The sequence below is a fragment of the Panthera pardus genome, unplaced genomic scaffold (genome assembly GCF_024362965.1).
Source record: "Panthera pardus isolate Hobbes unplaced genomic scaffold, ASM2436296v1 HiC_scaffold_20, whole genome shotgun sequence".
Classification (NCBI taxonomy): domain Eukaryota; kingdom Metazoa; phylum Chordata; class Mammalia; order Carnivora; family Felidae; genus Panthera; species Panthera pardus.
Window position 1 is genome coordinate 30,406,903 of NW_026526766.1, and position 13,386 is coordinate 30,420,288.

At 46.3% G+C, this 13,386-nt stretch overlaps 1 protein-coding gene across 5 annotated transcripts in view; it reads left to right on the forward strand.

The window, feature by feature from the left end:
- HABP4 (hyaluronan binding protein 4) overlaps positions 1-8,649 on the forward strand; it is a 41,337-nt gene extending 32,688 nt beyond the window's left edge. For 2 of the 5 annotated variants that reach the window (XM_019423428.2, XM_019423430.2), the window contains exons 6-8: positions 2,415-2,586; positions 5,577-5,762; positions 7,246-8,649. In XM_019423428.2, coding sequence (XP_019278973.1) covers positions 2,415-2,586; positions 5,577-5,762; positions 7,246-7,302 — 415 coding nt within the window. In that variant the 3' untranslated portion in view covers positions 7,303-8,649. Of the gene's footprint in view, positions 1-2,414; positions 2,587-5,576; positions 5,763-6,240; positions 6,908-7,245 lie in introns of those variants that run through there. The other 3 variants (XM_019423426.2, XM_019423429.2, XM_019423427.2) reach the window with 3 other exon arrangements.
- Positions 8,650-13,386: the final 4,737 nt, after the last annotated feature.

The window sequence follows — 13,386 nt, forward strand, 5'->3', positions numbered from 1 at the left end:
TTCTAGATACCTCATATAAATGGAATATAATATTTGTCCTTTTGTGTCTGGCTTATTTCTTTCTTTTTGTATATTATCTTTTCATTTCTTTCTTTTTTGTGTATTATCTCTTTTTTTGGTGTTAAATACATACAACATAAAACTTACAATTTTAATCATTTTAGGTGTACAATTAAGTGACAGTGCATTTACAGTGTTATGTAACCATTGCCATTATCTAGTTCCAGAACATTTCCATTACCCCATTCCCATTAAGCAGTCATTCCCTGGCCTCCCTGTCCCCAGTCTCTGGCCACCATAATCTGCTCTTTGTCTCCATGAATTTGCCTTTTCTGGGTATTTCATATAAATGGAATCGTACGTAAACTTTTTGTGCCTGGTTTATTTCACTTAGCATAATGTTTTCAAGGTGTATTCATATTGTAACATGTATCAATACTTCATTTCGTCTTATAGCCAAATAGTATTCCACAGTATTAAAGATAGCATATTTTATCTACTCATCAGTTGATGGCCAGTCAAGCTGTTTCCACTCTTTGGCTATTGTGAATAATGCTGCTATAAACAGCATTATTAGGGGCACCTGGGTAGCTCAGTCGGTTAGGCATCCAACTTTGGCTCAGATCATGATCTCATAGTTTATGAGTTCGAGCCCCACATTGGGCTCACTGCTGTCAGCACAGAGCCTGCTTCAGATCCTCTGTCCCCCTCTCTCTCTGCCCCTCCCCCATTGGTTCTCTCTCTCTCAAAATAAATAAACTTAAAAAATAAATGAACAGTGTTATTTATGGCAGTGCCATGGTGTTTTCACACGGACATATGCTGTTGTTTCTCCTGGATGTGTAACTTAGAGTGGTATTGTCAGGTCAAATGGCAACTCTGTGTTTACATTTTTGAGAATTTGCCAGACTGTTTTTCCAGAGTGGCCACACCATTTCACATCCCACCTCCCCCCCACCCCGCCCCAGCAATGTATGAAGTTCCAATTTCTCCACATCGTCGCCAGCACTTGTTAAGTGTCTTTTTTATTCTAATCATCCTACTGAATGTGGAGTGGGTATAGGTCATTGTGGTTTTCATTTCCATTTCCCTGATGGTTAATGATATTGAACATCTTATTGGCTATTTGTATATCTTGTTTGGAAAAATGTCTATTCGGAGCATTGCCTGTTTTTCAGTTGGGTTATTTCTTTTCATTAAGTTGTAAGTTGTAATCCTTTTTGTATCCAAGGTAAGTCCCTTATCAGATATATGATTTGCAAATGTTTTCTCCCATTCTGTGGATTGGCTTTTCACTTTCTTGATGGTGTCTTTTGAAGCACAAAAGTTGTCAGAAGTTTGGGGGTGATGTCCAGTTTATCTACTTTTTCTTTTAAGTTTATTTATTTTGAGGGAGAGCGCGCACGCACAGTGGGGAGAGGCAGAGAGAAGGAGAGGCAGAATCTTAAGCAGACTCCGCAACATCCGTGCAGAGCCCCATGCAGAGCTCAAACTCATGAACTGTGAGATCATGACCTGAGCCAAGATTAAGAGTCAGATGCTTAACCGACTGTGCCACCCAAGCACCCCTTTTTCTTTGTTGCTTACACTTTTAGTGTCACATGTAAGAAACCACTGCCTAATCTAAGGTCATGAAAGTTTATGCCTGTGTCGTCTTCTAAGCGGTTTATATTTCTAACTCTTATATTCATGGTGTGAGGTGGGGGTCCAACTTCTTTTTTTTGCACGTGGATACCCTGTTTTCCCAGCACCATTTGCTGAAAAGACCATTCTTTCTCCTTTGAATTGTCTTTGGCACCTGCTTGAAAAAAAATCAATTGATTTTAAATGTGAGGATTTTTTTCTGGGCTCTGAAATTTATTCTATTGATCTATTCTTGAAGAGATTTAAAGAGGATATTTACAAAAGTATGTATTTGTAACCCATTGTTTTATAACTCTGTTCATGGTTGCCTATGGTTGTTTTGTTCCAATAGTTTCTCCCTTTTCTTCTGCAATTTTATCTCATTTTGTATGTAATGCCATCTGGGAAGGGAGTGCCTGGTGGTCAAGTGTAATGCTAATGGGATGGTGCAGTTCCTATTTTTCAAAGACTGCTTTGAAAACAAGAAGTGGGGCAGCTGGCTGACTCAGTTGGTGGACTGTGTGACTCCTGATTTGGGGCTTGTGAGTTCAAGCCCCACATTGGGCATAGAGATTACTTAAAAAAATAAAAAAGAAAACAGACAGGAAGTATCTTCAGTTGGTAGTGACAGCATAAAATGATTAAAATATGGAAGCTTATAGTTCCGAGATTTTCTTACCTTATGTAAATATGAGATGCAGAACCATGAAAGTATGCTAATTAATAGTAGTAACTTTTTCTTTGAGAAAGTAGACATTTTAGATCCATCAAAAACTTCTGATTTTTCATAGAGTTCCTGAGTTGGAGTTAGAAGAGGAAACTCAAGTTCAAGAGATGACCCTTGATGAGTGGAAAAATCTTCAAGAACAGACAAGACCAAAGCCTGAGTTTAACATCCGGAAACCTGAGTCCACTGTCCCTTCCAAAGCAGTGGTGATACACAAGTCCAAATATAGAGATGATGTAAGTATGACATTTTCTTGTCTAGAGGTAATCTTCATTCTTACCTTACTGGAAACCAGATGGAGCCTTTCCACTTCTAGTGTGAAAATGGGACATTGGTAGTTGGCATTCTAGTTTCTGCCTAAGACTAATCAGATATGATGTGTGCCTAATTTTATCTGTACCTGTATTGTTCATAAAAAGAGTTGAAACTTGGCCTGTCAACACTTCATACAAAGCAGTTTCAGTGACAGTGCATTTTCCGCTCAACCCACAGCTGTGCTTTGACTGTGCAAATACTGTATGTTAATTGCATCTCGTTTTTGTCTCAAGAGAGGTACAGTGTCTCATGAATAGTGCCATTTCAAAGGGTAACTACTCCGCATTTCATGATTAGGTTAGATTTTCAGCTCACGTTCTTAATAAGAGCATTTTATTGGGAGGAGTTGATCATTGCAACCTGTCAGAGTTCTGTGCTGTGTTACTGCAGCAGTTCTGTCCCCGCCGTGTAACTGCCGCCACCCAGGAGGAGCCCCTGGGACAGTGCGGCTGCCTGGCCACACCCTGCTGCCGCAGCCAGGATTGCTCACATTGTTCCTCCCTCCCGTGAGGGCCTTGCTCTTCATGCTTTGTGTTCAGGCCTTTTTGGAGGCCTCGGCTTTGAAAAGGACTCCCAGCATATATTGATGCAGACGATCAGTGAGTCATGTAATCGCGTTCTGTTTAAGTTACTGAACTTAAGGGTGCCCTGAATATTCTCGTTTTAAACTGTAGAATTCACATCATTCAGTCACAGCTGCTTATCTTAATACACATTTCTGTGTTGATGATGGTGGTGGACAGATATTCCCACTAGATATTATACACTGATTTTCCGTTTGAAATTGTGTAGCTTTATGTGTTTCCATTGACACTTCGGTTACTTGTGTTCTTTGAATGAATACTTTCATCAGAGGGTCATTTATAATACAGGATGCCTTACCACCTCCAGTCTCTTCCAGGCCATACTAAGAAGTTTGGAGCCACTCCACTAGCTGTTATACACAGGCAGCATGGAGGGGAGAGCCTTCTCTTGGAAGTCTCTGTGAGGTATTTCTTCACGTCCATCAGCTAACTGGGTTGGCTCTTTTCCTATTCACTTTTGTTCTTTTTTGTTCTGGGCCATTGTAAATAAAGCTTTTCCTAAAACAAATGTGCTGTCAGGATGTGAAATGTGCAGCTGACATGTTAGGTAAAAATAGCAGCTGTTTTTCCTGCATCCACACCAGATTCATCCTCCCTGGCTCCAGAGAGAGGTCTCCTGGAATATCTGAAGCAACTGGGTTAGCTGAGTCATCCAGCTTGGTCTCCACGAAGCACATGTCTTTGGTCTCTTGTTAATGTTACGGCATTGAAGATTTTAGCCAGAAATTGTTCTGAGAGCAACAAAAGCCAAATCTTAGGGTCACTGGTTTACTTTGTTCTGGGCACCCTAAGAGACAAAGCAATAGAGTAAAATGCCTTGTGTTTGCAAAGTTCAGACCACCGGCAGCCTGTGAAATGAGCTGATCCCTTTCAAGAAAGCGCACTCAGTATTGTCCCAGGCACCGCTGCCCTTCCTCTGGCACGGCCTCCCCCTACTCCTGCAGGGCCTCCCCCTACTTCTGCAGGGCCTCCCCCTACTTCTGCAGGGCCTCCCCTGACTCCTGCACGGCCACCCCCACTCCAGCACAGCCTCCCCCTGCTCCACGACCATCCCCACTCCTGCACAGCTGCCCTTGTTCTGGCACAGCCTCCCCCTACTCCTGTGCAGCCTCCCCCTACTCCGTCACGGCCTCCCCCACTCCAGCACACAGAGCCCGCTGTTTTCTGAAGCAGGCGGTAGGCTATTACTTCGCCTCTTACTGGTTTTTTGTGTCTGTCTTTTTACCAGAGTGTCAATGCTCCTGAATTGTTCTTTCCTTCACCTTTTTAGTTTCAACAGTACATCCAGCTAAGGCCTCTGCTTTATTTTAATGCAGCTTTGAAGGGAACATAAATGTTAAACACAGAACCTGTAATGAACAGATGGCCTAAAGGGGTTGATAAGTTCAGGGAGACTTGATTCCATTTTCTGGACAAGTTGTAGTAGGAATGTTTAGCATTATAGCGTTTGGAGATTCTCATCCAAGATCATTGGCATATTTTGTATAGATTTATGTTTTACTCAAAAGTGAGTTTTTTTTTTTATCCATTATTAGGAATTGAAGCCAAATCAAATTTGGAACAAAGTTTATTTAATATAGTTTTCTTTTAACAAGAAACAGAACTTATTTGACCTCATATATAATAAAATGTAATTTCTCAAAGTATTTTGGCCAAAAATAGTTCTTAAAAAGCAGCTTGAATTCTTTCTGCAGCAATCATCAGATAACCATACTCTGTTGTTTTACTATTTTCCTAGATTTTGAGTCAGAATTGTTTATTGTAAATCATGCAGTTTTTAACATATGGTATTTGTACAGTCAGCACCCACATTGAAAGGAGTTTTTCCATCAAGTTCTATTCTAAGGAGGTGATATTTCCTTATTTATCAAAGTAGCATTTGTGAACAAATAAAAGGCAGAAATTAAAATTTTTTAATCTCAGCAAAATACATTTAGGTATAAAAGATATATGTTGATTGCTGGTAGGCATGTCAAATCTTACATCTTAACCTGCCAAACTGCTAAAAACTCAGGTGTCACTTGAGTTAATAGTAATTTGAGAGATGTTTGGATTAAGACGGTGAGTATGAGAACATGTGGCTGGGAAATGTGCAGAACCCCTGTGCTGGAACCAGAGCAGCGGGGTCACCACCTTTGCCTTGCCCTGTAGCCCAGTGCCGACAGCACATCAGGGAGGGCCACTGTCCGCTGTGATGCCATATTGGCTCCCTGGCGGCATAGCGCTTCGACGCTGAGCGAGTGAGTGTCCATGGAGACGGGTGTGTGCGTGCGCGTGTGTGTGTGTGTGTGTGTGTGTGTGTGTGATATGCTGTAACTGTGTTTCAGATGGTAAAGGATGACTATGAAGATGATGCCCACGTTTTCCGGAAAGCAGCCAATGACATCACATCCCAGCTGGAGATTAATTTCGGTAACCTCCCTCGTCCTGGGCGTGGAGCCAGAGGTGGCACACGGGGAGGCCGGGGAAGGATCAGAAGGGTGGAGAACTACGGACCCAGAGCAGAAGTGGTGGTGAGTGTGTGTACTCTGTGACCTGGACGGTTTTCTGAAGGAGGTGAGAGGATGAGGGGGCCCCAGGCTATGCCACTGGGAGGCCTGTCAGGGTCTGCTGTACATTCCTGTATCTAGTGTGGGTCTGGCATCCAGGTGTTCAGAACAGTGAGGTCAGCAGCATGGACATAGTTGGATACAGACCATTCAGTGGCCGTGGCCTCCATGGTCACCGGGCACATCCACTGCTGTAAATGCACTCTCAGAACCAGAGAAAACTCACTCATCTGCATCAGACAAGTCCCCAGGCTTGGAATCCTATCAGATCACCTGACAGTTCCTAACTGTGATCCAATCATATGCCCTGTGCCCTTATGGTACTTTCAGGGTAGACAGAACCCTTCCAAGGCTTCAGGGCCTCCTTGTGACCTCCCCAAGCTCACCTTGTCACCTCAAACCATTCTTCCCTGCTCCTCAGCCAACACTGCTCTACCTCTAGTTCTTCACACAAGCATGTTCCTGACCCCACGGAGCATCTGCACCTGGTGGTCCTTCTGCCCATTTGCCTGCTCACCTAGAATAGATCCTCTCACCTTGCTTCCTCAGAGAAGTCTTCTTTGGTCACATTTCCTTCCAGACCAGGTCAGAGTCCTTGAGCAAAGAATTTTTTCTTTGAAGCATTGTCTTCATTTGTAACTGTATTCTCACTGGTGTGATTGTTGATCAGTGTCTGTTGTCTGTACAGTGGATGGACACAAACCATGTCTGCTTTTGCTCATTATTGGTTTCCCCAGTGCCCAGCACAATTTAAGTGTATAGTAGGCACTTTGTAAATGTTTTATAGACAAATATATGCATACTGTTCTCTTCTAGCTCAGACCTGCCCTCAGGCCCCCACCTCTTCACCATCAGGTTACCCTGTTTGAGGATCCATATTCCCTTTGCTCATTCACTGAGGCTTATCTCTGGAAGAACCTTTTCTTCTAGAAAACCTTACCTAATGGTGATGTGCATTCCACCTCCAAATAGCAGTGGGTGCCCCTCCTGTAGGCCATTCATAGGCCATCTGTTGCTGAAGTTACCAGGCTGTGACTTCCTCGGGGCATCTCCCCTGACCCCAGGGAACCCCAGGTCAGGCAGGAACTGCTTCTAATCAACCTTGTATCTCCATATAGTAAATATTCTAAATCATGTTTATTGGATGGTGGAGGTGCCAGATACAAAAAGGGTCACTTGGTAAGGGTTTGTGGGAGGAAGGGAGGGAGGCAGGAACTGGTGGCCATTTTGCAGAGGGGACAAGAGCGAGTCTGAGAAGGGACCCTTCCGCACCCCCCCTCTCTGTGTCTCTTCCCACTGGGAGCCTGCCTCTCCCTACAGTGTTTGGGCCACACCCACTGTCAGCGCCCACCTGGTTGAGAGCAGGCATGTGTTTCTCAGAGGGCTCTGCCCAAGTGGCAATGGGTAAAGTGAATGTTGGTTTAAAAACTTTTCTTTTCTTCTTTAGACACAAGACGTTGCTCCCAACCCAGATGACCCTGAGGACTTTCCTGCTCTGGCCTGAGAGAGCCCTATTTCCCTAGCAAGCTACAACAGCATTGGCATACCTATGAAGAGACTTTTCTTGGTGTGGGGAAGAGTCAGACTCTAAGAACAATAGATGTTGCTTTTTCCCGTTTAGTGTGAATTCATTGCACTTTTTTGGCCTGGGGGCTGTGGGGTAGGGATTTCTCTAGACACAAGGCAGCAGTTCCAGTTGGGGGGGCGGGGGGTTTAGTCTGGCACTTTCCCAAGAAGGTGGAGAATGGTGATTATTTTTTTATTTAAATAATTCCAAATGAAGTTCAGAAATAATGTTTAAAATGTGTACATAGAGATTGTACTGAATCCTCCACAAAAACCTGGAGAGTAAAGATGTAAAATAGAATCTACAGAGACTACTTCATAAGGTGTATAGATTGGGAAGGCTGTGTGCTTTAGCATTAGAGCAAATACATGTAACACCGACCATTAATTGAAAGCAGTCACAGCCTAGTTTCCAGAGACTGACGAAGTAAAATACACCTGTACTTACTGTTTACTTGTGTTACAGTCTCCTGGAAGTTTTTGAGTTTTGGTTTTCATTTAACCGATAATTTTAAATAGCTGGTGGGCAGCCATTGGCTACCACTCTGTGACAGAGAATTAGGAAAAGTATTGTTTTTGGGTTTTTTTTAATGGTGATTTAAACTACCTCGTGGTTTCTGTGTGTATGTACACACGCATACACGCACGCTTAGTATAAATGTGCATATTTAGTGTTTGGGTGGTTTTCAGGATGAGTATTAAGCGTATGATTTTTAAAATCGTTATTTAACCCATTGATCAAGAGAAAGGGGGTCCAGGCAAAATAGTGTTATACCTTACCATCGTATCCTTTTCTCCCCTAGAAACTAATATCTGAAATCAGTGCCCATGTACAGATGCCCTCTGTCCTTGCCTGGCAAGACTTGTAAATAGTATTTATTGAACACCGTGTGCAGTTTTTCTCACCCAGCCCATACACCAGTTCGAGTTCCTATTTCTTGCCTTTGGTGAACGTTTGGGGTTGGGGGCTACCTCAGAGTTTCAGTAACTCACCGAGTCCTGCCATGCCCAGCAGAGTGAGTCCTGCCAGAGCCTGAATTTGGCCGAGCATCCGGGGCAGGGACTGGGGCGGAGGCAGCTGTAAGCTGCGGGCAGCTGGGGGTGATGCTCTCTCCAATTGACTGCAGAAACTGAAAATAACCTTTGCCTGTTGTCACAGTTAATATGCTTCTGTTGGAATCTGAACTTGGTCCCAGGATCTGTGCTTTCCCCCGCTTTGCTATACTGTTTAAGATGGCTCTGAACTTGAACCCAAGTGTAAATAAAGGTTGGTATTCCCTCCTAACTGTGTACAGAAAGCTGAATCCTTTTGGTCACTCCCAGGTCAAGAGAAAAGAATGTGGAAAAAAGCCCAGTAGAAGGAATCGGCTGACCTCCCTGCCATATGACAGTTAAGGACATTTGCTGTGGGTGACTGTCCACCCTTGGTCTCTTATTACTAAATTAATATCTGAATACTAAGATATATTAACTGATTGTTTTATTTCCTCTCCCTGGAAAGGACACAGTGAGTGGGAGTGACCTGATGTAAGTCAAGTCTCAGGAGAGTGAATGTCACATTTAGCCATAATGATCAACTGGTACAGCATGAGGGTGTGTCTTTCCTCAGCAGGCTTGATGCTGTGACATGAAGTTACTCTGCCCACCTTGGCTCTGAAGATAGGCAAAACAAAGATCCCTTTCAAGAAAATTCCCTGATGTTGTAAATAGTGGCTGAAAAGCCCATAGCACTGGAATTAATACTGTATTTGCAAATACCGCATCCTTCTTAGATGTACTGAAGATTCCTGTGCCATGGAACAGTCTTGGGTCCTGTAGTTGGAAACCGTTCTGGGGGATAGGGTACAGTTTCTGAGCCTGTAGAAGGCTTTGCTCACCAGGACTATGTCTTGCCAATTGGTGGGGTAGATAGATAATTGGGTTTGGTCCTGTGGTTGTCCACAGTGCCCCAGAGAAGACCAAGCAGAAGCAAAGAGCAGGGGAAATCCCTAACATGCCATAAGGAAAATCAAAGCAGGCAGGAGGCTTATGTTTGGATTTATACACAAGGCAAGGCCTTCCTGATCCAAGTTCCTCTTTTGAGGTGGGTGTAGTCCTGTTTCTAACAAGTAACAGTGAACAAATTGATCCCACAAAAGAAAACTAGTGTGTCAGTCCCCAAGACTCTTGGAAAGCAGACGTCAAACATGTTTGAATGCCAAGGTCAATGTGCCGGCCCCACTCTGGGGGGACAGCAGCTGAAGATGGCAGGGCGGGGCGGGGGGGGGGGGGGGAGGAGTCCCAGGGCCTGGAGGTTGGGGGAGCCTCACAGAGAGGTGTCGCCCCTGAAGGAAGCAGGGGTTGGCACCAGTCTTGATTGGATGAAAACCTAAGCTGCTTATCTGACAAGGTCTGGGAAGAGGCAGACTCCCTACAGAGGCTACCGCCAGGGAAGCGCCTCAGGAAGGTTAAAATCATGCATTGGATGTTTTTAACATCTGGCCAGGCTACTTGAGAAGCTGTACATCTTTAGCCTAATGTTGCTGATAAGCATTTGATGTCTTCATTCCCACGCAAGGCAAGGCCCTCAGAGCCCAAGAGGCCGCAAGGGGGACCCGCACTTCTAGTGCTGGTCACTAGTTCAGGGCTTTTCCTCTCGGTTGGCTAGGTCCTCCGGGCCACCCCAGTGCAGGCACTGTTTTTCTTTTGAGACAGTACCATGTGGTGCTGGTTAAGTCCTATGGAGCTACTGGACCTGGGTCTCAAGCTGGGAAAGGTCAGCCCTCTTCTGAGCCATTCAGGAGCCACGCTGCTGACAGCAGGTGGGGCTTTCCTCCCCTCCGCATGGCATCATGCAGCCAGATGAGCATAGTTTCACTGTGAGAGAAGACCTGCCCATTTCCTTTCACTGCTGCTGTGTCTCAGCCTCCACAAGGGTCACGGTTCGTGCAAACAGCCACTCGGGATCTGCCCTCCTCTCCAGATCCTCCGACACTGGCCTGAGGTCAGTGCCCTCAACATGCCCCACACGTCTGAGGCTTTGCCTAGCTTTGTCCCAAAGGGGTCTGTATTTATGTGGTGAAGAAAATGAGGAAGGGAAAAAGGTATTTTAAAAACGTCTTTATTGTAGGGGCACCCAACTGACTCGGTAAAGCATGCGAATCTTGATCTCGGGGTTGTGAATTCGATGACCATGTTCAGTGTGGGATTACTTAAAAAAAAAGTCTTAGAAAAAATATATATCGTAAAACAATATGGATACAAATGCAAATTTCCTTGTAACACCACCTAAGAAACTGATTTTCCCAGAAGTCTGTCCAGTGCCCATGCCAACCACAGCCTCCCCCTCCCCTGAAAGGAACCACTGTCCTTAGTCCCAAGGGTCATCCCTAACATTAAGGCTTTGCCCTTCATTTGGATGTCTTCTACATCTGCAGGCTCGCCCTCCCACCCTTGGTGCAGAAACTAGCGGCGTGAGGAGATGAGCAGTGGTGGAGTGGCTGCTGTGTGCGGTCTTGCAACTCATGCTTTCCAGTCAGGGAACGGGAAGGACAGTCTTCTTGGTCCTCTTAGTCCCTAGCTAGCACCTGATGAGGAGATAAGGCAGAAACAAGATCCAGCCCTCTAGCCCAGTGTTCTTTCCACACTCCCAAAATTACTTCAATTACTAGTCCCCAGGGTAAAGCTGCTAGGAGAGGGGCAAAGGCCAGAGGACACAGGTTCCTCTGCAGGGGATAAAGGAAGACACAATGAGTACCTGCTGTGTGCTCAGGGGCAAGTAACATGGTGACCACACACAGCAGTGGCATAAGTGAGTCCCTCTTGAACACATTCTCCTGAAAACACGATGGGATTACAAGTGTTCTTAGAGGGGCACCTAGGTGGCTCAGTCGGTTAAGCCTCGGACTTCGGCTTAGGGCATGATCTCACAGTTTGTGGGTTCGAGCCCCGCGTCGGACTCCGTGCTGACCGCTCTGAGCCTGAAGCCTGCTTCGGATTCTCTTTCTCTCTCTGCCCCTCCCCCGCTCACTCTCTCAAAATAAACATTAAAAAAAAGTGTTCTCAGCTTTATTATTAGATCTCCTGCACAGGTGGAGATGGCATGACTTGAGAGGCCACGAGATTAGGTTCAAGGTCACCAGTGAGGCACTGGTGGAAATGAACAGAAGTTTGGCTCTCCCGGGGGCTTCATGGAGCCTACAGGGTCCAGCGGCTGCTTATGCCTCTCCTAGGCCCAAGCTGCTCCCTGCCTGTCTCCCAAATGCTCTGGAAACCCTTTTCCTCAGCCACAACGCTGCTTGTGACTCAAGGTGATGGAATTTCCCCAACCAAGCCACAATGCCTTCTAAGCATTTTGCAGAAATGTGGCCTGATTTCAGAGCACAGAGTCATCTGTAAGTGGGAATGCCTGTCAGGTGAGAATGGAGTGGTGTCAAGGCGCACATCAGTCTCCAGGGCTCAATGAGGGTAGAGAGAACTTTCCTTGAGAACAGCCACCCCACCAGGGGCACTGAGAACACCTCCACCTCATGGGTGCACTGCTCAACCCAGGGGAGCTCACCCACATGGATACACCCGCACGGCCATGTTAGTGGCCCTGGCCTGCATTTCACCTGTCTAGATACTGGGAGCATCCGAGCAACAGGGAGGAAAACTACTCAAGTATCAAAGTAAGTCCTACATTCTCAGCCATGCAAAATGACCACCACCTGCGTGTTTGGCGGTGAGGGAAAGTGAGGGGAGAGCAAGCACGGTGGCTGGAAGAGTTTTCAGTAAGAGGGAAAAAGCAAGGTGGGTAGAAAGGAAGCAAGAGAAATGTGGAGGCTGCATAGCCTAACACGAGAAGTGGGGATCCCTACCCTGACTGCATCCCAACCCAGGAACCTGTGACCAGAGCAGAAAGACAGCCCTCAGGGATTTTAACCAAGGATCTGTAGATGCCCAGAGCAGGGCCTTGGAATGACTGGTGAACGGGCTCTGAAGCGGGACACCTGAGGGGGCGCCCTTCGCACTGCATCTGTATGAGCAGCGCCCCTGGAGTTGAATGCTGCACAGCCGGGGAGGCCACAGAGGGCCTGCCCATGAACTCTTCAAGAATTTTGCATTAACTTTTCTGGGGACACAGACCAGCTTCCACCAAGTCAGTCACAGGGGCCCCTAATGTAAGAAAGCAAGGAACGCTACTTGGGATCTGCCACCAGAGAGGAGCCATCCCAGTCACTCCTCCAGGCCACCTACTGGTAGGCCCAGCTCTAGCCTCAGGCTGAACCCTCAATACCCAGTGGATAGAAGACACACTTGCTGAGGCTGAGGCACACGCTTGAGGAAACAGGCTTAAATTGCACCTGGAGAGACTTTCTGTTGGTGAGCATTGTGCTGTCCAGGAGAGATCTTCTTGGGAGGCCTAGTCTTTGCGGATCCCAAGCCAGATTAAAAGCCGGTCTAGAAAGGTTACAGCTCGAGACGGCCAACTATCACTGCAAAAGGGAGAAGATAGAACGAGTTGTATTTATGACACCAGAACCTGTCTTAGGGAGTCACTGGGTGTGACAAGGACTAGTTTAATATGGCAGCTAGAGAAAAGACTCCACGGTGCACACTGTAAACTCCTTAGTTAACTGCAAGGCAAATCTGGGGTTGGCCACAGCAGAATCACCCTGAACATGAGTGCTCCAGGGTGCTGGAATCAGGCCCCTGCTCTGTCCACTCCTGTTTAAGAACCTGTCAGCCACTGGCCTGCCTACAGAGCTCCCATGTGTCATGTAGCTCTGTCACAACACACCCCTCACTCTCAAGGATGGAGACCTCTCCGTGGCTCCACATGGCAGGAGATATGCTAGGCTCAGGCAGGAAGGCAGTTCGCTCACTGTCTCAGAGCCCCCGGCCCCAGTCTCACAAATACTCATGAACCCCATTCCTGAGGGCCAAGCCCCCTCTGCTGCCCCCTTCATGAGTGAAACCTTTCCTCCAGCCCCTTCTTTTGCCCTCTGGGGTTTGCGCCAGAGCAGAACAGGGCAGGGGGACAATATTCACTTCAGCAAGG